Source organism: Oncorhynchus kisutch, linkage group LG6 (genome assembly GCF_002021735.2).
Source record: "Oncorhynchus kisutch isolate 150728-3 linkage group LG6, Okis_V2, whole genome shotgun sequence".
NCBI classification, from domain to species: domain Eukaryota; kingdom Metazoa; phylum Chordata; class Actinopteri; order Salmoniformes; family Salmonidae; genus Oncorhynchus; species Oncorhynchus kisutch.
Genome location: NC_034179.2, coordinates 4,467,595 through 4,491,698, shown reverse-complemented (window position 1 = coordinate 4,491,698; position 24,104 = coordinate 4,467,595). Strand labels below are relative to the sequence as shown.

The 24,104-nt window shown below is 43.8% G+C and overlaps 2 protein-coding genes across 5 annotated transcripts in view; one reads left to right on the top strand and one right to left on the bottom strand.

Moving 5' to 3' along the window:
• The window catches only part of ift74 (intraflagellar transport 74), a 51,387-nt gene extending 44,830 nt beyond the window's left edge, over nt 1–6,557 (bottom strand). Inside the window, exons 1-3 of the mRNA XM_031826028.1 lie at nt 6,408–6,557; nt 6,003–6,157; nt 2,051–2,186 (exon numbers count right to left, since the gene is read on the bottom strand). Coding sequence (XP_031681888.1) covers nt 2,051–2,186; nt 6,003–6,122 — 256 coding nt within the window. The 5' untranslated portion in view covers nt 6,123–6,157; nt 6,408–6,557. The remainder of the gene's footprint in view (nt 1–2,050; nt 2,187–6,002; nt 6,158–6,407) is intronic.
• Nucleotides 6,558–6,738: 181 nt separating this feature from the next.
• LOC109880397 (FSD1-like protein) overlaps nt 6,739–24,104 on the top strand; it is a 66,748-nt gene continuing 49,382 nt past the window's right edge. For all 4 annotated transcript variants that reach the window (XM_031826033.1, XM_031826032.1, XM_031826031.1 and 1 more), the window contains exon 1: nt 6,739–6,861. In XM_031826033.1, the coding sequence (XP_031681893.1) occupies nt 6,847–6,861 (15 nt within the window). In that variant the 5' untranslated portion in view covers nt 6,739–6,846. The remainder of the gene's footprint in view (nt 6,862–24,104) is intronic.

Genomic DNA, 24,104 nt, shown 5'->3' with positions numbered 1-24,104 from the left:
AATCTCCACCCGGCACAGCCAGAAGAGGACTGGCCACCCCACATAGCCTGGTTCCTCTCTAGGTTTCTTCCTAGGTATTGGCCTTTCTAGGGAGTTTTTCCTAGCCACCGTGCTTCTACACCTGCATTGCTTGCTGTTTGGGGTTTTAGGCTGGGTTTCTGTACAGCACTTTGAGATATCAGCTGATGTACGAAGGGCTATATAAATACATTTGATTTGATTTGATTTGATGTCATGACAGACAGATAAGAAAATCATTTGTGTGTGAGACAAGACTTCGATACCAAAATCATCACATTATAAGGTTGTGTTTTTATTTGGAGGTCCTAAACTGTTGCATGTTTATATTTTACCAGAGAGGGAGCGAAGGACATATTTTGGGGACTGTGCCACACATTAACGTGGACTGATGTCAGAGGAAAGATATGGCTGGTGAATACAATGATCGTACAAAACATTAAGAACACCTGGACTTTCCCATGACATACAGACTGTTCAGGTGAATCCAGGTGAAGGATATCATCCCCAATTGAAGTCACCTGTTAAATCCACTTCAATCAGTGTAGATGAAGGGGAGGAGACGGGCTAAAGAAGGGTTTTTAAGCCTTGAGACATGGACTGTGTATGTGTGCTATTCAGAGGGTGAACATTTAAGTGTCTTTGAACGGGTATGGTAGTAGGTGCCAGGCGCACCGGTTTGTGTGTGTCAAGAACTACAACGTTGCTGGGTTTTTCCACACTCAACAGTTTCCGGTGTGTATCAAGAACGGTCCACCACCCAAAGGACATCCACCCAAAGGACATCCACCCAAAGGACATCCACCCAAAGGACATCCAGCCAACTTGACACAACTGTGGGAACATCTTTTAGTCAACATGGGCCAGCATCCCTGTGGAATTGAGGCTGCTCTGAGGGCAAACGGAGGTGCAACACAATATAATGTTTTGTACACTCTGCGTATATAACAGGTGTATAATACAGATGAATAACATAGGTTTATAATTCGGGTTTATAATTCCGTCTTTCGGATGGGACGTTAAACTGGTGTCCTGACTCCCTGAGGTCATTAAAGATCCCATGGCACTTATCGTCAGAGTTAGGGGTGTTGACCCCGGTATCCTGACTCTCTGAGGTCATTAAAGGTCCCATGGCACTTATCGTAAGAGTAGGGGTGTTAACCCTGGTGTCCTGGCTAAATTCCCAATCTGGCCCTCAAACCTCCACAATAATCCCCAGTTTACAATATTGTCTTATTCATCCCCCTCCTCCTCTCCCCTGTAACTATTCCCCAGGTCGTTGCTGCAAATGAGAACGTGTTCTCAGTCAACTTACCTGGATAAATAACGAATAAATAAATTATAATACAGGTTTATAATACAGTTGAATAATACGGGTGAATAATACAGGTGTATAATACAGGTGTATAATATGGGTGTATAATACAGGTGTATAATATGGGTGTATAATACAGGTGTATAATACAGGTGTATAATACAGGTGTATAATACAGGTGTATAATACAGGTGTATAATACAGGTGTATAATACAGGTGTATAATATGGGTGTATAATATGGGTGAATAATACGGGTGAATAATACGGGTGAATAATACAGGTGTATAATACAGGTGTATAATATGGGTGTATAATACAGTTGAATAATACAGGTGTATAATACAGGTGTATAATACAGGTGTATAATACAGGTGTATAATACAGGTGTATAATACAGGTGTATAATATGGGTGTATAATATGGGTGTATAATACAGGTTTATAATACAGGTTTATAATACAGGTGTATAATACAGGTGTATAATACAGGTGTATAATACAGGTTTATAATACAGGTTTATAATACAGGTTTATAATACAGGTTTATAATACAGGTTTATAATATGGGTGTATAATACAGGTGTATAATACAGGTGTATAATACAGGTGTATAATACAGGTGTATAATACAGGTGTATAATACAGGTGTATAATACAGGTTTATAATATGGGTGAATAATACAGGTTTATAATACAGGTAAATAATAATACTGTACCCTTCATGCCAGTCTTCATGCCGCTCAGGCCCTGCTGGGTGACTGGCCGGTCGGCCACTTTAATTTGAGCAGAGAGAACACCAGGGGTCCCTAGGGCTCCTCCTCTGGTTCCAGGACGCCCAGTACCCGGAACAATCTACACATTACACACAAGACATTATTCAACTAGAAATGTTGCTTAGATTCCACTTTAAAATTAACTAGAAAGGAGCTACAATTTATAAAGGATTTTAAATAGCTAGCGTACATCATGTCTTGGTAAGCACTACCTATCTACTTGAAATAAAGTACAGTGGGGTGGGAGGGGGGGGGGGGCTGAAGGTGGGCCATGACCCCTCTTGGACTCAGAGATGTTATTTTATAACACCTGTAACTGCCATTTCCTACAATCTAGAGCAACAAATGGCCTTAAATGATAAAGTTTAAAAAATGGCGCACGCAGCCAGTCCACCTCTTACATTCTTTGGGGAGAACCCTGCTACAGTGCCATGTGAAAGTCTACACACCCCTTGCAATTGTCACATTTTCCTGCCTTAAATTGAAATCTAAAAAGGATAACTTTTTTCTTCTTCTGATCTTCACAACCAGCTCCACATTTTCAAAGTGAAAGAAAAAGTATAAAACATTTTCAAAATTAATAAAATATATATATTTTTTAAATGATAATTTCTTGAATGTGTATAGTGCCTTGCAAAAGTATTCATCCACCTTGGCGTTTTTCCTATTTTGTTGCATTACAACCTGTAATTTACATGGATTTTTATTTGGATTTCATATAACGGACATGCACAAAATAGTCCAAAATTGGTGAAGTGAAATTAAACATTTTTACTTGTTTAAAAGAAAATATTTAAAAAGTGAAGATGGTGGGTGCATATGTATTCACCCCCTTTGATATGAAGCCCCTAAATAAGATCTGGTGCAACCAATTACCTTCAGAAGTCACAAAATAAAGTCCACCTGTGTGCAATCTAAGTGTCCCATGATCTGTCACATGATCTCAGTATATATACACTTGTCCTGAAAGGCCCCAGAGTCTGCTACACCACAAAGCACCACCAAGCCAGGGGCACTATGAAGACCAAGGAGCCCTCCAAACAGGTCAGGAACAAAGTTGTGGAGAAGTATAGATCAGTTTTGGGTTATAAAAAAATATCTGAAACTTTGAACATCCCACGGAGCGCCATTAAATACATTATTAAAAAATGGAAAGAATATGGCACCACAACAAACCTGTCAAGAGAGGGCCGTCCACCAGGCAAGGAGGGCATTAAACAGAGAGGCAACAAAGAAACCAAAGATAACCCTGAAGTAGCTGCAAAGTTCCACAGCGGTGATTGGAGTATCTGTCCATAGGACCACTTTAAGCTGTACACTCCACAGAGCTGGGCTTTACGGAAGAGTGGCCAGAAAAAAAACATTGCTTAAAGAAAAAAATAAGCAAGCATGTTTGGTGTTCGCCAAAAGGCATGTGGGAGACTCCCAAAACATATGGAAGAAAGTACTCTGGTCAGATGAGACTCAAATGTAGCTTGTTGGTCATCAAGGAAAACGCTATGTCTGGCACAAACCCAACACCTCTCATCACCCCGAGAGCACCATCCCCACGGTGAAGCATGGTGGTGGCAGCATCATGCAGTGGGGATGTTTTTCATCAGCAGGGACTGTGAAACGCTAAATCTCTTCCAGAGATTTGAGACTGGGATGGAGGTTCACCTTCCAGCAGGACAATGACTCTAAGCATACTGCTAAAGCAACACTGGTTTAAGGGGAAACATTTAAATGTCTTGGCATGGCCTAGTCAAAGTCCAGACCTCAATCCAATTGTGAATCTGTGGTATGACTTAAAGATTGCTGTACACCAGCGGAACCCATCCAACTTGAAGGAGCTGGAGCAGTTTTGCCTTGAAGAATGGAAAAAAATCCCAGTGGCTAGATGTGCCAAGCTTATAGAGTCATACTCCAAGAGACTTGCAGCTGTAATTGCTGCAAAAGGTGGCTCTACAACATATTGACTTTGGGGGGGTGAATAGTTATGCAAGCTCAAGTTTTCTGTTTTTTCATCTTATTTCTTGTTTGTTTCACGATAAAAAATATTTTGCATCTTCAAAGTGGTAGGCATGTTGAGTAAATCAAATAATACAAACCCCCCAAAAAATATATTTTAATTCCAGGTTGTAAGGCAACAAAATAGGAAAAATACCAAAGGGGGTGAATACTTTCGCAAGCCACTGTATGTTTTCAAACGAGTCAATACTTGCTGGAAGCACCTTCAGCAGCAATTACTGCTGTAAACTAAATTTAAACTATTCAGACCCTTTACTTAGTACTTTGTTGAAGCACCTTTGGCAGCGATTACAGCTTTGAGTCTTCTTGGGTATGACGCTACAAGCTTGGCACACCTGTATTTGGGGAGTTTCTCCCATTCTTCTCTGTAGATCCTCTCAAGCTATGTCAGGTTGGATAAGGAGCATTGCTACATAGCTATTTTAAGGTATCTCCAGAGATGTTCAATCGGGTTCAAGTCCGGGCTCCGGCTGGGCCACTCAAGGACATTCAGAGACTTGTCCCAAAGTCACTCCTGCGTTTTCTTGGCTGTGTGCTAAGGGTCGCCCCAGTCTGAGGTCCTGAGCGCTCTGGAGCAGGTTTTTCATCAAGGATCTCTCTGTACATTGCTCCATTCATCTTTCCCTCGATCCTGACTAGTCACCCAGTCCCTGCCACTGAAAAACATCCCCACAGCATGATGCTGCCACCACAGTGCTTCACCGTAGAGATGGTGCTAGGTTTCCTCCAGACATGACGCTTGGCATTCAGACAATCCTGCCTTTGACCTCATGGCTTGATTTTTGCTCTGACATGCAATGTCAACTGTGGAACCTTATATAGACAGGTGTGTGCCTTTCCAAATTATGTCAAATCTATTGAACTTACCACAGGTGGACTCCAATCAAGTTGTAAAAACAACCCAAAGATGATCAATGGAAACAGGATGCACCTGAGCTTAATTTCAAGTGTCATAGAGATGGGACTGAATACTTATGTACATTTTGAAGAACCTGTTTTCTCTTTGTCAATATGGGGTATTGTGTGTCGTTTGATGAAGAACCTGTTTTCTATTTGTCAATATGGGGTATTGTGTGTCGTTTGATGAAGAACCTGTTTTCTCTTTGTCAATATGGGGTATTGTGTGTCGTTTGATGAGGAACATGTTTTATTTCATCCCTTTTAGAATAAGGCTGTAATGTAACAAAATGTGGGAAAGTCAAGGGGTCTGAATATTTTACTTAATTTTTATATTTAACTAGGCAAGTCAGTTAAGAACAAATTCTTATTTACAATGACGGCCTACCCCAGCCAAACTCAGACGATGCTGGGCCAATTGTGCGCCGCCCTACCCAATCACGGATGTGATGCAGCCTGGATTCAAACCAGGTACTGCAATGACGCCTCGTGTACTGAGGGCCATGAGTGCACAGTAAATCTGTTTGAAAATCAGAAACAATGTTTGAATATTGCGGACCATCAATGATTCTCAACTAAACCCAATAAGCTTGAGAAAATTTGACAACAACAATGGATATATGTTGCCAGTGGAGTTGTCCAGAGTTGGTAGGATCGTATTCAAAGTGTTTTTCAGCTGTATTTTCTGCCAAAGGTGCTTGCACCAAGTATTAACTCTGGGGTGTGAAGACATCTTTGTTTATTTATTTTTAGAAAATATTCTCTACTTTTTCATTAACTTTGAAAATGTGGCGCAGGAAGTGTAGATCTGTAAGGGAAACATTTTCAATTTGAATTCCTTTTTAGATTTAAGCCAGCAAAATGGTGTGTGTGGACTTTCATTATGAACTGTACTGTATGTCCCATACGCTACAGAAGGTGTGTAAAAGGGTGATGATAGTTAGTCAGGGATCTGCAAGAAAACATCAAAACTGTGACTTGGCTTTACCCCAGTTCCGACCCTAACGGCTGTGGGTGGAGGTCTGATGGCAGTTGGAGGTCTCCCAGTCCCTGGTACAAGAGACCCCCGACTCATCGGTCTACCTGACGGTGGCCTCTGGCTCGCCATCTATTCACACTGGTTTCTCTCCTCTCCACAAAATCCTGCAGGAGAAAATCAGTCTTTCAACGACAAGCAACTGCCTGGAGTAACGTTGGCAAGGCTAAACTAAACAGAGGCATGGTGCATTTCCGAGCGAAGTACCGTTAGTTAGCTGAGTTACTAGTAACGTGTTAGCTAGCTAGGCTAATGGTAGCTGGATGTTGCTAGCTAGTTTGCAAATGAAACCGTTGTCTCTTTTCTCGGGGCAATTTCAAGGTAGCTATAATGCATAATATAAGTGTACCAACTTACCTCGTGTTTTGTATAGGTGTCAAACCGCTCAATATGACTTGACTGTGAATTGATTGTTTGTATTTTTGTTGTAGCAAGCAAGCTAGCTAGCAGTACACTTCTTTTGACGTTACCACAGCAACCAACCATTACCGCGAGACTTTGGGGGAAATCTCGGAGAAGTGGAATCCCTCTGCAAAACCCTACCCCTCGTGACCACTGACGTATGACACGTTTACTAACACATCAAAGACATTCTTCTCTAGTCCAGTGGAGGGCGCAACCAGTCTACATTTGTATATCGCCTCTAATTTATGAGGGCGAGGGTTAAAAATACTACTGCGCATGTACGTGCACTATGCTCCGCCATCCAGTGGGGTAATCGTCTTCCTCTTTGGAGAGAACTTCGCCTGCCTGCCTATGCATTGGATTTGATTATATTTGTGTTTCGGTCCTCGGTATGGACTCTCAAAAAGTAAGTGTACCCGGTGTATTAGGAACCGATATCGATGACGATTCGGTTGTCAGCTGTGCATGCCGTAATGCTGGCAACATTGTGTACGTCTTTCAAGCTTCACGGTTAGTCGAAGTGATAGTTGTATGTAACGAGACGAGCTTGTTGAGAACAAACATTAGTCCAACATTACGTGATTTTTTTTTTTGTAATTGTTTATCACCAATATGCGTGATGTTTTAGGGCTGGGAACATGTTCACATTCGTTCTGTTGCTTATGAAGAATCTGTTGACTTGGAAACTAGATATTTTCTGATACGTTCTTTCGAACGTTTCCTTCTGGTTATTCTCCAATGACTGGTATTCACACGTCTTTCCTGTGACCGGGACAGAGCTCCTCTACACATCAATGATTTGGCACATTTGACATTGATCTTGTTCTTGAATATGATGACACCGGTGTACTTTAATTAACTTCCTAATTTCTATCGTGATTTTGACAGTCACAGTAGGTGTCGAAGTCATTCATGTCTTTTATTATACAGCTTTGCCTGTCCTATAGGCCGTTTGTTTGTCTGTTACTGTTATTATAACAAAACATCATATCATTATAAAGTCAATATTTGTGCTTACACGTCTTTCGTGGACTTGTCATGTATCTCAGATTATTACAATATTTTTGAAGTCATCCTGAAAAAAGAAACATCAAATTTGTTATGAAATGTCAGACACATTGCTTTAAGTCTGTTGTCAAGGGCTTATAGCAACAGGATGGTCTTATCGTTTGTCTTTGTTTTCTGTTTGTCATCAGCATAACGAGGGTGTGACTATCAAACAGGAAATGACCTGTATGGCTACCTCTCCTTTCTACCGAAATAAAAGGAGGAAGGAAAGATGTACATGAAAAAGAGAGTATAGCCTTTAGCACGTGCTGTCAATCTAAGCTTCTTCTAAGTCTATTACACAGTCAGAGGGAGAGAGAGGTCACCCCAGTGGCACAGGTCTATTATAACCCTCAGTCAGAGAGGAGAGGTGTGACATCACTCAAGAAGGAAGTGGCACTAGTTGTGAGCCAGCACCTCAGACAGATGGGAAGACAGACAGACAGACAGACAGACATTATATTTGCAATCAAATTCTGACTTTACAACATTAATCCATTTGAATTATTATTATTTTTAAAGTAGGTGTCAATCTCCAATAGAAACCATTACAGTTCCATTTGGCTGGGGTTTGAGTTAGTCGTTCATTAATTTGTATTTTTGTTAAGTACTAGAGAGTAGTGTTCAGTAAAGGAACTCCCTACAGCCACACACCTGGAAATTCATTTTAGTTTCAGATATTTTTTGTTTGTTGTTGAATCAAACCACCTTTCCCTCCTTCCACTTGACTTTTAAAACCAACTCACCATGTTTGAGCTCTGTCATTTTAGGGTCCTATGTTTTGACAGTGTTTTACAGTGGTCTGAACAGAATGCTACTGAAATAGATACAGGCCTGAGGCCAGCATTGAGTTGACATGTGTTTCCTAGGCAGGGGCCTTTGCTGTGGTTACAGTATCCAGTCCACTACTACTGGTAGTGGCCACAGCTCAAATAGTAGTAGTATTTCTATTCGCAGCATAAAATGACTAGTAGACTGTTTCTGAGTACTACAGATCCTGCTCTCTTTTTATCTAGAGCCAATTAGGCGTACACGTCAAACATCCTTCCTCCAAAGGACCTCATTAGCCTCATAACTTACTCCATGTTGATCTTCCGTAACATTTTTTTTCTCAATTTAGGAAAACATCACCACATTTGAGTTCCTCCAACTACTATGGGTTCAGGTCAAAAACAGTGCATCTATATATTGAATAAATAGGTTTCCATACCAGACACAGCCCTGGGGAATGTCCACACAGGGTTTTGCTGTGTATCTCTACTGTGAAATAGCTTGTTGAGTGTAGTTTTAAGTCCTGTTAAACCCCTGCCTTTGTAGCTGGCGTGTATCTGCTACTGCTGTAACACTGCTGTTATGTGGAGGCCTACGAGCTTCTGCTGTAACACTGCTGTTATGCGTAGGCCTACGATCTACTGCTGTTATGTGTAGGCCTATGAGCTACTGCTGTTATGTGGAGGCCTACGAGCTTCTGCTGTAACACTGCTGTTATGTGGAGGCCTACGACCTACTGCTGTTACACTGCTGTTATGTGTAGGCCTACGAGCTACTGCTGTTATGTGTAGGCCTACGAGCTACTGCTGTTATGCGTAGGCTTACGAGCTACTGCTGTTATGCGTAGGCCTACGAGCTACTGCTGTTATGCGTAGGCCTACGAGCTACTGCTGTTATGCGTAGGCCTACGAGCTACTGCTGTTATGCGTAGGCCTACGACCTACTGCTGTTATGCGTAGGCCTATGAGCTACTGCTGTTATGTGTAGGCCTACGAGCTACTGCTGTAACACTGCTGTTATGTGGAGGCCTACGAGCTACTGCTGTTAAGTGTAGGCCTACGAGCTACTGCTGTTATGTGGAGGCCTACGAACTACTGCTGTTATGTGGAGGCCTACGAACTACTGCTGTTATGTGGAGGCCTACGAGCTACTGCTGTTATGTGTAGGCCTACGAGCTACTGCTGTTATGTGGAGGCCTACGAGCTACTGCTGTTATGCGGAGGCCTACGAGCTACTGCTGTTATGAGGAGGCCTACGAGCTACTGCTGTTATGCGTAGGCCTACGAGCTACTGCTGTTATGCGTAGGCCTACGAGCTACTGCTGTTATGTTTAGGCCTACGAGCTACTGTTATGTGGAGGCCTACGAGCTACTGTTGTTATGTGTAGGCCTACGAGCTACTGTTGTTATGCGGAGGCCTACGAGCTACTGTTGTTATGCGGGGGCCTACGAGCTACTGCTGTTATGCGTAGGCCTACGAGCTACTGCTGTTATGCGGAGGCCTACGAGCTACTGCTGTTATGCGGAGGCCTACGAGCTACTGCTGTTATGTGGAGGCCTACGAGCTACTGCTGTTATGTGGAGGCCTACGAGCAACTGCTGTTATGTGGAGGCCTACGAGCTACTGCTGTTATGTGGAGGCCTACGAGCTACTGCTGTTATGTGGAGGCTTACGAGCTACTGCTGTTATGTGGAGGCCTACGAGCTACTGTTGTTATGCGGAGGCCTACGAGCTACTGCTGTTATGCGTAGGCCTACGAGCTACTGCTGTTATGCGGAGGCCTACGAGCTACTGCTGTTATGCGGAGGCCTACGAGCTACTGCTGTTATGCGGAGGCCTACGAGCTACTGCTGTTATGTGGAGGCCTACGAGCTACTGCTGTTATGTGGAGGCCTACGAGCTACTGCTGTTATGTGGAGGCCTACGAGCTACTGCTGTTATGTGGAGGCCTACGAGCTACTGCTGTTATGTGGAGGCCTACGAGCTACTGCTGTTATGTGGAGGCCTACGAGCTACTGCTGTTATGTGGAGGCCTACGAGCTTCTGCTGTAACACTGCTGTTATGCGGAGGCCTACGAGCTACTGCTGTTATGCGGAGGCCTACGAGCTACTGCTGTTATGCGTAGGCCCACGAGCTACTGTTGTTATGTGGAGGCCTACGAGCTACTGTTGTTATGTGGAGGCCTACGACCTACTGCTGTTATGCGTAGGCCTACGAGCTACTGCTGTTATGTGTAGGCCTACGAGCTTCTGCTGTTATGCGGAGGCCTACGAGCTACTGCTGTTATGTTTAGGCCTACGAGCTACTGCTGTTATGTGTAGGCCTACGAGCTTCTGCTGTAACACTGCTGTTATGCGTAGGCCTACGAGCTACTGCTGTTATGTGTTGGCCTACGAGCTACTGCTGTTATGTGGAGGCCTACGAGCTACTGCTGTTATGTGGAGGCCTACGAGCTACTGCTGTTATGTGGAGGCCTACGAGCTACCGCTGTTATGTGTAGGCCTACGAGCTTCTGCTGTAACACTGCTGTTATGTGGAGGCCTACGAGCTTCTGCGTTAACACTGCTGTTATGCGTAGACCTACGAGCTACTGCTGTTATGTGTAGGCCTACGAGCTACTGCTGTTATGTGGAGGCCTACGAGCTACTGCTGTTATGTGGAGGCCTACGAGCTACCGCTGTTATGTGTAGGCCTACGAGCTTCTGCTGTAACACTGCTGTTATGTGGAGGCCTACGAGCTTCTGCTGTAACACTGCTGTTATGCGTAGGCCTACGAGCTACTGCTGTTATGTGGAGGCCTACGAGCTACTGCTGTTATGTGGAGGCCTACGAGCTACCGCTGTTATGTGTAGGCCTACGAGCTTCTGCTGTAACACTGCTGTTATGTGGAGGCCTACGAGCTTCTGCTGTAACACTGCTGTTATGCGGAGGCCTACGAGCTACTGCTGTTATGTGTAGGCCTACGAGCTACTGCTGTTATGTGGAGGCCTACGAGCTTCTGCTGTAACACTGCTGTTATGTGGAGGCCTACGACCTACTGCTGTTATGTGGAGGCCTACGACCTACTGCTGTTACACTGCTGTTATGCGGAGGCCTATGAGCTACTGCTGTTATGTGGAGGCCTATGAGCTACTGCTGTTATGTGGAGGCCTATGAGCTACTGCTGTTATGTGGAGGCCTATGATGAGCTACTGCTGTTATGCGGAGGCCTATGATGAGCTACTGCTGTTATGCGGAGGCCTATGATGAGCTACTGCTGTTATGCGGAGGCCTATGATGAGCTACTGCTGTTATGCGGAGGCCTATGATGAGCTACTGCTGTTATGCGGAGGCCTATGATGAGCTACTGCTGTTATGCGGAGGCCTATGATGAGCTACTGCTGTTATGCGGAGGCCTATGATGAGCTACTGCTGTTATGCGGAGGCCTATGATGAGCTACTGCTGTTATGCGGAGGCCTATGATGAGCTACTGCTGTTATGCGGAGGCCTATGATGAGCTACTGCTGTTATGCGGAGGCCTATGATGAGCTACTGCTGTTATGCGGAGGCCTATGATGAGCTACTGCTGTTATGCGGAGGCCTATGATGAGCTACTGCTGTTATGCGGAGGCCTATGATGAGCTACTGCTGTTATGCGGAGGCCTATGATGAGCTACTGCTGTTATGCGGAGGCCTATGATGAGCTACTGCTGTTATGCGGAGGCCTATGATGAGCTACTGCTGTTATGCGGAGGCCTATGATGAGCTACTGCTGTTATGCGGAGGCCTATGATGAGCTACTGCTGTTATGCGGAGGCCTATGATGAGCTACTGCTGTTATGCGGAGGCCTATGATGAGCTACTGCTGTTATGCGGAGGCCTATGATGAGCTACTGCTGTTATGCGGAGGCCTATGAGCTACTGCTGTTACACTGCTGTTATGCGGAGGCCTACGAGCTACTGCTGTTATGCGGAGGCCTATGAGCTACTGCTGTTATGCGGAGGCCTACGAGCTTCTGCTGTTATGCGGAGGCCTACGAGCTTCTGCTGTTATGCGGAGGCCTACGAGCTTCTGCTGTTATGCGGAGGCCTACGAGCTTCTGCTGTTATGCGGAGGCCTACGAGCTACTGCTGTTATGCGGAGGCCTATGAGCTACTGCTGTTATGCGGAGGCCTACGAGCTACTGCTGTTATGCGGAGGCCTACGAGCTACTGCTGTTATGTGGAGGCCTACGAGCTACTGCTGTTATGTGGAGGCCTACGAGCTATTGCTGTTATGCGGAGGCCTACGAGCTATTGCTGTTATGCGGAGGCCTACGAGCTTCTGCTGTTATGCGGAGGCCTACGAGCTTCTGCTGTTATGCGGAGGCCTATGAGCTACTGCTGTTATGCGGAGGCCTACGAGCTTCTGCTGTTATGCGGAGGCCTACGAGCTTCTGCTGTTATGCGGAGGCCTACGAGCTTCTGCTGTTATGCGGAGGCCTACGAGCTTCTGCTGTTATGCGGAGGCCTACGAGCTTCTGCTGTTATGCGGAGGCCTATGAGCTACTGCTGTTATGCGGAGGCCTATGAGCTACTGCTGTTATGCGGAGGCCTATGAGCTACTGCTGTTATGCGGAGGCCTACGAGCTACTGCTGTTATGCGGAGGCCTACGAGCTACTGCTGTTATGCGGAGGCCTACGAGCTACTGCTGTTATGCGGAGGCCTACGAGCTACTGCTGTTATGCGGAGGCCTACGAGCTACTGCTGTTATGCGGAGGCCTACGAGCTACTGCTGTTATGCGGAGGCCTACGAGCTACTGCTGTTATGCGGAGGCCTACGAGCTACTGCTGTTATGCGGAGGCCTACGAGCTACTGCTGTTATGTGGAGGCCTACGAGCTACTGCTGTTATGCGGAGGCCTACGAGCTACTGCTGTTATGCGGAGGCCTACGAGCTACTGCTGTTATGTGGAGGCCTACGAGCTACTGCTGTTATGTGGAGGCCTACGAGCTACTGCTGTTATGTGGAGGCCTATGAGCTACTGCTGTTATGTGGAGGCCTACGAGCTACTGCTGTTATGTGGAGGCCTACATTTGTAGGGTTAGCCGACTTAATGCATTAAAGATAATCATCAGTCTGTGGTGTCATGCAACAGCTGTAAATAGAAGTGAAGGCCAATCCTCCAATCTGCCTAATCATGTTGTGTTGCTCAGTAGCATGGTCCCTCGTTCAGCAGGTCGGTCCCTCCCCGGGAACCAACAGACATCTGCCAACATTCACATGATATACAGAAACACAAACATTTCTGTACGCTGTCCAAGACAATACACATACACAGTACTGTATCTACACGGAGTGGACAAAACATTAGGAACACCTTCCTAATATTGAGTTGCACCCCCCTTTAGCCCTCAGAACAGCCTCAATTCTTCAGGGACGTGGACTCTACGAGGTGTCGAAAGCGTTCCACAGGGATGTTGACTCCAATGCTTCCCACAGTTGTGTCAAAAAACTCAGCAACGTTGTAGTTCTTGACACACTCAACCCGGTGTCCCTGGCACCTACTACCAAACCCCGTATAAAGGCACTTCAATCTTTTGTCTTGACATTCACCCTCTGAATGGCACACATCCACAATCCATGTCTCAAAAATCCTTATTTTAACGTGTCTCCTCACCTTCATCTACACTGATTGAAGTGGATTTAACAAGTGACTTCAATAAGGTGTTCCTAATGTTTTGTACACTCAGTGTATATTGTATATTTTATTGTACAGTGGATATCTGATATTACTGTAGTTAGATGTGGAAACTGAACTGGGGCAATGGCTCCTTTTTAGAATCAGTGGATTATTTTATATTTATGATTCTGTTTGTCCTGTTCAATGTATAGCTTGGTGTTTTCTGTTTGTCCTGTTCAATGTTAGCTGACGCTCATTCAAATATCAATCCAAATCAACTCCATCTTGATGATATTAAATTGGAACTACTGTAGTACAAACCTTGAACAAATCTCCAGTAAATTGGCGATTTTGATACTTTAGTGTACCACATGTAGGTCAACAAGCATCATGTACATGACAACATAAGTTACTAATGAACAGAGAACGAGACATTTTAAAATGTCTGAGGAGAGAACACAATAGGCCTTTTCCCACAGCATTGCTCTTAGCCCCAGTCTGGACTGGTCACACACAGCATTGCTCTTAGCCCCAGTCTGGACTGGTCACACACAGCATTGCTCTTAGCCCCAGTCTGGACTGGTCACACACAGCATTGCTCTTAGCCCCAGTCTGGACTGGTCACACACAGCATGGCTCTTAGCCCCAGTCTGGACTGGTCACACACAGCATGGCTCTTAGCCCCAGTCTGGACTGGTCACACACAGCATTGCTCTTAGCCCCAGTCTGGACTGGTCACACACAGCATTGCTCTTAGCCCCAGTCTGGACTGGTCACACACAGCATTGCTCTTAGCCCCAGTCTGGACTGGTCACACACAGCATTGCTCTTAGCCCCAGTCTGGACTGGTCACACACAGCATTGCTCTTAGCCCCAGTCTGGACTGGTCACACACAGCATTGCTCTTAGCCCCAGTCTGGACTGGTCACACAGCATTTGTTAACCCTGAGCTAACAGACAAACACAACATGCGACCAATGTCAATAAGCAATGAGACATTTTAATAATCTTTTACTTCTTGCTTCTATCCCGGCATTTGGTTTCCAATAGTGATTGTTGTATATAAACCTTCCTGTTTGTCTGTCCCACATCGGAAACAATGTCAACAAAACCCCCATCGTGGTCCTGTCAGTTACTGTAGTCAATACTGTAGGCGATATTGACACTGTACACTAATTAAATTGACAGGAGGGCGACGGAGGTCCTAATGAACAGAATTGGCTTAACTCGTGGTGTTGGGGCCTTTTGTCTGCTTGTGTCGGCCGGCATGAACTCTGCATGTCAATCTCCAAGTAAGAGGAGAGATTGACTGCATCACTACATGTCTTTTGTGAGAGGTATTGACATGTTGAAAGCACAGTTGTCTGTGTTTAGACGGCTAGGGCACAGCTCAGACACCCATGCATACACCCCCCCTCCCGCTCTTAAATGCAAGTGAAACTAAATGCATGCTCTTCAACCGATCACTGCCTGCACCCGCCCACCCGTCCAACATCACTACTCTGGACGGTTCTGACTTAGAATATGTGGGCATCAAAATCAAATCAAATCAAATCAAATGTATTTGTCACATACACATGGTTAGCAGATGTTAATGCGAGTGTAGCGAAATGCTTGTGCTTCTAGTTCCGACAATGCAGTAATAACGAACAAGTAATCTAACTAACAATTCCAAAAAAAACTACTGTCTTATACACAGTGTAAGGGGATAAAGAATATGTACATAAGGATATATGAATGAGTGATGGTACAGAGCAGCATAGGCAAGATACAGTAGATGATATCGAGTACAGTATATACATATGAGATGAGTATGTAAACCAAGTGGCATAGTTAAAGTGGCTAGTGATACATGTATTACATAAGGATGCAGTCGATGATATAGAGTACAGTATCTACGTATGCATATGAGATGAATAATGTAGGGTAAGTAACATTATATAAGGTAGCATTGTTTAAGTGGCTAGTGATATATTTACATCATTTCCCATCAATTCCCATGATTAAAGTGGCTGGAGTAGAGTCAGTGGCATTGACAGTGTGTTGGCAGTAGCCACTCAATGTTAGTGGTGGCTGTTTAACAGTCTGATGGCCTTGAGATAGAAGCTGTTTTTCAGTCTCTCGGTCCCAGCTTTGATGCACCTGTACTGACCTCGCCTTCTGGATGACAGCGGGGTGAACAGGCAGTGGCTCGGGTGGTTGATGTCCTTGATGATCTTTATGGCCTTCCTGTAGCATCGGGTGGTGTAGGTGTCCTGGAGGGCAGGTAGTTTGCCCCCGGTGATGCGTTGTGCAGACCTCACTACCCTCTGGAGAGCCTTACGGTTGAGGGCGGTGCAGATGCCATACCAGGCGGTGATACAGCCCGCCAGGATGCTCTCGATTGTGCATCTGTAGAAGTTTGTGAGTGCTTTTGGTGACAAGCCGAATTTCTTCAGCCTCCTGAGGTTGAAGAGGCGCTGCTGCGCCTTCTTCACGATGCTGTCTGTGTGAGTGGACCAATTCAGTTTGTCTGTGATGTGTATGCCGAGGAACTTAAAACTTGCTACCCTCTCCACTACTGTTCCATCGATGTGGATGGGGGGGTGTTCCCTCTGCTGTTTCCTGAAGTCCACAATCATCTCCTTAGTTTTGTTGACGTTGAGTGTCAACGTCTACAAATACCTAGGTGTCTGGTTAGACTCTAAACTCTCCTTCCAGACACATATCAAACATCTCCAATCCAAAGTTAAATCTAGAATCAGCTTCCTATATCGCAACAAAGCATCCTTCACTCATGCTGCCAAACACACCCTCGTAAAACTGACTATCCTACCGATCCTCGACTTCAGTGATGTCATTTATAAAATAGCCTCCAACACTCTACTCAACAAATTGGATGCAGTCTATCACAGTGCCATCCGTTTTGTCACCAAAGCCCCATACACTACCCACCACTGCGACCTGTACGCTCTCGTTGGTTGGCCCTCGCTTCATACTCGTCGCCAAACCCACTGGCTCCATGTCATCTACAAGACCCTGCTAGGTAAAGTCCCCCCTTATCTCAGCTCGCTGGTCACCATAGCAGCACCCACTTGTAGCACGCGCTCCAGCAGGTATATCTCACTGGTCACCCCCAAAGCCAATTCCTTCTTTGCCTGCCTTTCCTTCCAGTTCTCTGCTGCCTATGACTGGAACAAACTGCAAAAATCACTGAAGCTGGAGACTTATCTCCCTCACTAGCTTTAAGCACCAGCTGTCAGAGCAGCTCACAGATCACTGCACCTGTACATAGCTCATCTGTAAATAGCCCATCCAACTACCTCATCCCCATACAGTATTTATTAATTTATCTTGCTCTTTTGCACCCCAGTATCTCTACTTGCACATCATCATGTGTACATCTATCACTCCAGTGGTTAATTGCTAAATTGTAATTATTTCGCCGCTACGACCTATCTATTGCCTTACCTCCCTTAATCTTACCTCATTTGCACACAATGTATATAGATTTATTTTCTCTACGGTGTTATTGACTGTATGTTTGTTTACTCCATGTGTAACTCTGTTGTTGAATGTGTCAAACTGCTTTGCTTTATCTTGGCCAGGTTGCAGTTGTAAATGAGAACTTGTTCTCAACTGGCCTACCTGGTTAAATAAAGGGTTAGAGTTATATAAATACCTGGTTAAATAAAGGGTTATATATATAAATACCTGGTTAAATAAAGGGTTATATATATAAATACCTGGTTAAATAAAGGGTTATATATATAAATACCTGGTTAAATAAAGGGTTATATATATAAATACCTGGTTAAATAAAGGTGAAATAAATAGTGGTAGAGTAGTGGTATAATAATAATGTATTGTAGATCCAGTATGTAGTGGTGTAATAATGTGTTGTATTGTAGGTACTGTATGTAGTGGTGTGGTATTGTAGATACAGTATATAGTGGTATAATAATAATGTATTGTAGATACTGTATAGTGGTGTAATAATGTATTGTAGATCCAGTATGTAGTGGTGTAATAATGTGTTGTATTGTAGGTACTGTATGTAGTGGTGTGGTATTGTAGATACAGTATATACTGCATAGTATTCCCTACATAGGAACATAGTGTTCCCTACATAGTGTTCCCTGCATAGGAACATAGTGTTCCCTGCATAGTATTCCCTACATAGGAACATAGTGTTCCCTGCATAGTATTCCCTACATAGGAACATAGTGTTCCCTGCATAGTATTCCCTACATAGGAACATAGTGTTCCCTACATAGTGTTCCCTGCATAGGAACATAGTGTTCCCTGCATAGTATTCCCTACATAGGAACATAGTGTTCCCTGCATAGTGTTCCCTGCATAGGAACATAGTGTTCCCTGCATAGTGTTCCCTACATAGGAACATAGTGTTCCCTGCATAGTGTTCCCTGCATAGGAACATAGTGTTCCCTGCATAGTATTCCCTACATAGGAACATAGTGTTCCCTGCATAGTATTCCCTACATAGGAAGATAGTGTTCCCTGCATAGTGTTCCCTACATAGGAACATAGTGTTCCCTGCATAGTGTTCCCTACATAGGAAGATAGTGTTCCCTGCATAGTGTTCCCTACATAGGAACATAGTGTTCCCTGCATAGTGTTCCCTGCATAGGAACATAGTGTTCCCTGCATAGTGTTCCCTGCATAGGAACATAGTGTTCCCTATATAGTGTTCCCTGCATAGGAACATAATGTTCCCTGCATAGTGTTCCCTGCATAGGAACATAGTGTTCCCTGCATAGTGTTCCCTGCATAGGAACATAGTGTTCCCTGCATAGTGTTCCCTGCATAGGAACATAGTGTTCCCTGCATAGTGTTCCCTACATAGGAACATAGTGTTCCCTGCATAGGAACATAGTGTTCCCTGCATAGTGTTCCCTGCATAGTGTTCCCTACATAGTGTTCCCTACATAGGAACATAGTGTTCCCTGCATAGTGTTCCCTACATAGGAACATAGTGTTCCCTGCATAGTGTTCCCTGCATAGGAACATAGTGTTCCCTGTATAGTGTTCCCTGCATAGGAACATAGTGTTCCCTGCATAGTGTTCCCTGCATAGAAACATAGTGTTCCCTGCATAGTGTTCCCTACATAGGAACATAGTGTTCCCTGCATAGTGTTCCCTGCATAGGAACATAGTGTTCCCTGCATAGTATTCCCTACATAGGAACATAGTGTTCCCTGCATAGTATTCCCTACATAGGAACATAGTGTTCCCTGCATAGTGTTCCCTACATAGGAACATAGTGTTCCCTGCATAGTGTTCCCTGCATAGGAACATAGTGTTCCCTATATAGTGTTCCCTGCATAGGAACATAGTGTTCCCTGCATAGGAACATAGTGTTCCCTGCATAGTGTTCCCTGCATAGTGTTCCCTGCATAGGAACATAGTGTTCCCTGCATAGTGTTCCCTACATAGGAACATAGTGTTCCCTGCATAGTGTTCCCTGCATAGGAACATAGTGTTCCCTGCATAGTGTTCCCTGCATAGGAACATAGTGTTCCCTGCATAGTGTTCCCTGCATAGGAACATAGTGTTCCCTGCATAGTGTTCCCTGCATAGGAACATAGTGTTCCCTGCATAGTGTTCCCTGCATAGGAACATAGTGTTCCCTGCATAGTGTTCCCTGCATAGGAACATAGTGTTCCCTGCATAGTGTTCCCTGCATAGGAACATAGTGTTCCCTACATAGGAACATAGTGTTCCCTGCATAGTGTTCCCTACATAGTGTTCCCTACATAGGAACATAGTGTTCCCTGCATAGTGTTCCCTACATAGGAACATAGTGTTCCCTGCATAGTGTTCCCTACATAGGAACATAGTGTTCCCTGCATAGTGCACTACTTCAGAGCCTTATGGGGCCCTGATCAAAAGTAGTGCACTATGTAGGGAACAGGGTGCCATTTGGAACGTAGAGACAGGCACTGTGTTGGTGCCAGATACCGTCCCGGTAGAGACGGGCACTGTGTTGGTGCCAGAAACCCGTCCCGGTAGAGACGGGCACAGTGTTGGTGCCAGAAACCCGTCCCGGTAGAGACTGGCACAGTGTTGGTGCCAGAAACCCGTCCCGGTAGAGACGGGCACTGTGTTGGTGCCAGAAACCCGTCCCGGTAGAGACGGGCACTGTGTTGGTGCCAGAAACCCGTCCCGGTAGAGACGGCCACTGTGTTGGTGCCAGAAACCCGTCCAAGACAGTTTGGATCAGTTGTGGCACTGGAGTCATTACCAGGTGTGGTTGATCCTGAAATCAAATTTGAAACTGGCAGCCTGTCTGAAAAAGCCTGAAGCTTCCTGGCTGGGTGCCATAGTAGAGATTTGTCTCATACATTGTCTCTGTCTCACACTCTAAATCTGAAACTGAGAGGCCATTTTGGTTCTTAAATCTGTATGGCCAAAACAGTGAACGAGGCGTCTGGACCTAGGTGTTATACTTAGTACAATATAATAAGTTTAGTAGTTTGTGTGTTTTGCATCACACTAGTCTGGTAAACTGATGGTAGGACTTCTTCTCTATGTGGATTCTGACTGACACTTCTGATGTTGTTGTGGCGGTCATTACATTTTGTCAGCCGTTGATTGTGAAGCGAATAACTGCCGGTCTCATGGTAATTGACCGTTAATTACCATAAACACATTTAGCATCTCTTGGCTTCCACATATAGTCTACAAGACACTGATGCAGACCATTGGAACATCTACATTTTAAAAAGTCTAATAAATCGAGTTAATATAGCCTCCACCTTCACAATAAATCCATGTAATATAGCCTCCACCTTCACAATAAATCCATGTAATATAGTCTCCACCTTCACAATAAATCCATGTAATATAGCCTCCACCTTCACAATAAATACATGTAATATAGCCTTCACAATAAATCCAGTTAATATAGCCTCCACCTTCACAATAAATCCATGTAATATAGCATCCACCTTCACAATAAATCCATGTAATATAGCCTCCACAATAAATCCATGTAATATAGCCTCCACAATAAATCCATGTAATATAGCCTCCACCTTCACAATAAATCGATGTAATATAGCCTCCACCTTCACAATAAATACATGTAATATAGCCTTCACAATAAATCCATGTAATATAGCCTCCACCTCCACAATAAATGCATGTAATATAGCCTCCACCTTCACAATAAATCCATGTAATATAGCCTCCACAATAAATCCATGTAATATAGCCTTCACAATAAATCCATGTAATATAGCCTCCACCTTCACAATAAATCCATGTAATATAGCCTCCACCTTCACAGTAAATCCATGTAATATAGTCTACACCTTCACAATAAATCCATGTAATATAGCCTCCACAATAAATCCATGTAATATAGCCTTCACAATAAATCCATGTAATATAGCCTCCACCTCCACAATAAATCCATGTAATATAGCCTCCACCTCCACAATAAATCCATTATTTATTTTAGACGGGTCTAAAGAAACATGATAAGAAGAAAATGTATTTATCTATTTCTAAATGTAGTTTATTTCAGAAGAACAGAATAACATCCTCTGAGTTGTCCTTATGTTAGGTCCTGATCTGGCTATGCCAAATGCCTGTGGGCTATACTAGTTCATTTAGCAGACAAGATTTGCTTAGAATTCCAAGGTATTATTTTATATTTTATACTATGAAGAATAAAATTGAACAAAGCTGAATAAAATAGAAAGGATATTTTTTCCAAATGATTTGAGGGAGTGTGAACATTCTGTGTCGAGCAGTCAATAGAGAATAGGTCCTCCTATATGCTTCATTTAGAGTAATTTATGCAACTTCAGTTGCTCTACAAACGTTGGGCTATATGTTTTGATTTTTAATACATTCTAAGTCGTGCAGGATGCGACTCTAATTATGATTTGAAAAAAGTTGCTTGAACGACATGAGCTCCACTTTGTTTGTTTTTTTGCGCAGGCTGTACACACTACATCAGTCTCTCATTCACAATTTGCACTTGACAATAAGCCTCACATTTCCGACATCCCCTTTGTTTGGCCGTAATGCCCCCTAAAAATCCATGCCTTTTGTGGCCAGTGGCCGTTGTGCCCTTGAGCTGAATATAATAATTATAATTTATTCGAATTTTTTCCACCTTTATCGCCCTACTTTCAATCTTGTCTCATTGCTGCAACTTCCCAACGCGCTCGGGAGGCAAAGGTCGCTTCTTAACACCCGCCCACCCAGCGTGTCAACGAATCACTGTTCAACTGATACTAACCTTATTAGAACATATAGGACTATGGACTAGACTACATGAGGTGTGATACTAACCTTATAGGACTATGGACTAGACTACATGAGGTGTGATACTAACCTTATAGGACTGTGGACTAGGATACATGAGGTGTTATACTAACCTTATAGGACTATGGACTAGACTACATGAGGTGTGATACTAACCTTATAGGACTATGGACTAGACTACATGAGGTGTGATACTAACCTTATAGGACTATGGACTAGACTACATGAGGTGTGATACTAACCTTATAGGACTATGGGCTAGACTACATGAGGTGTGATACTAACCTTATAGGACTATGGACTAGACTACATGAGGTGTGATACTAACCTTATTGAAACATATAGGACTATGGACTAGACTAATTTACATGAAAAACATATCTCAGGCAGTAGGAAGCTCTCTCATCCATTTAAATGCAGATGATATAGTCTTATACACAGCTGGCCCCTCCCTGGATTTTGTGTTAAACGCTCTACAACAAAGCTTTCTTAATGTCCAACAAGCTTTCTCTACCCTTAACCTTGTTCTGAACACCTCCAAAACAAAGGTCATGTGGTTTGGTAAGGAGAATGCCCCTCTCCCCACAGGTGTGATTACTACCACTGAGGGTTTAGAGCTTGAGGTAGTCACCTCATACCAGTACTTGGGAGTTTGGCTAGACGGGACACTGTCCTTCTCTCAGCACATATCAAAGCTGCAGGCTAAAGTTAAATCTAGACTTGGTTTCCTCTATCATAATCACTCCTCTTTCAACCCAGCTGCCAAACTAACCCTGATTCAGATGACCATCCTACCCATGCTAGATTACAGAGACATAATTTATAGATCGGCGGGTAATGGTGCTCTCGAGCGGCTAGATGTTCTTTACCATTCGGCCATCAGATTTGCCAACAATTCTCCTTATAGGACACATCACTGCACTCTATACTCCTCTGTAAACTGGTCATCTCTGTATACCCGCTGGTTGATGCTTATTTATAAAACCCTCTTAGGTCTCACTCCCCCCTATCTGAGATATCTACTGCAGCCCTCATCCTCCACATACAACACCCGTTCTGCCAGTCACATTCTGTTAAAGGTCCCTAAAGCACACGCATCCCTGGGTCGCTCCTCTTTTCAGTTTGCTGCAGCTAGCGACTGGAACAAGCTGCAACAAAACACTCAAACTGGACAGTTTTATCTCCATCTCTACTTTCAAAGACTCAATCATGGACACTCTTACTGACAGTTGTGGCTGCTTCGCGTGATGTATTGTTGTCTCTACCTTCTTGCCCTTTGTGCTGTTGTCTGTGACCAATATTGGTTGTACCATTTCTTTATGTTGTGTTGCTGCCATGTTGTGTTGCTACCATGTTGTCATGTGTTGCTGCCATGCTATGTTGTTGTCTTAGGTCTCTCTTTATGTTGTGTTGTCTCTCTTTGTTGTGATGTGTGTTTTGTCCTACATATTAAAAAATAATAATAATAATAATAATCCCAGCAGGAGGCCTTTTGCCTTTTTGGTAGGCCGTCATTGTAAATAAGAATAACATGAGATGTGGGACTATGATTTGAAAAAGTTGCAAAAAAAATAAAAAATCAGGCTGGGCATCATTCACAAGTGATAGGCTAATATTGTCCCCCATCACACTATTCTTGATTTAATCTGGTCTATACCTGTATTACATAATACAGTGCCTTCGAAAAGTATTCAGACCTCTTGACTTTTCCCACATTTTGTTACTTTACAGCCTTATTCTAAAATTGTTTTTTTTTTATAAAATAAAAATGTCCTCATCCATCTACACATGATACCCCATAATGACAAAATAAAAACAGATTTTTAGAAATGTTTTCAAATGTATTGAAAATAAAACTGAAATAATTGATTTACGTAAGTATTCAAACCCTTTACTCAGTACTTTGT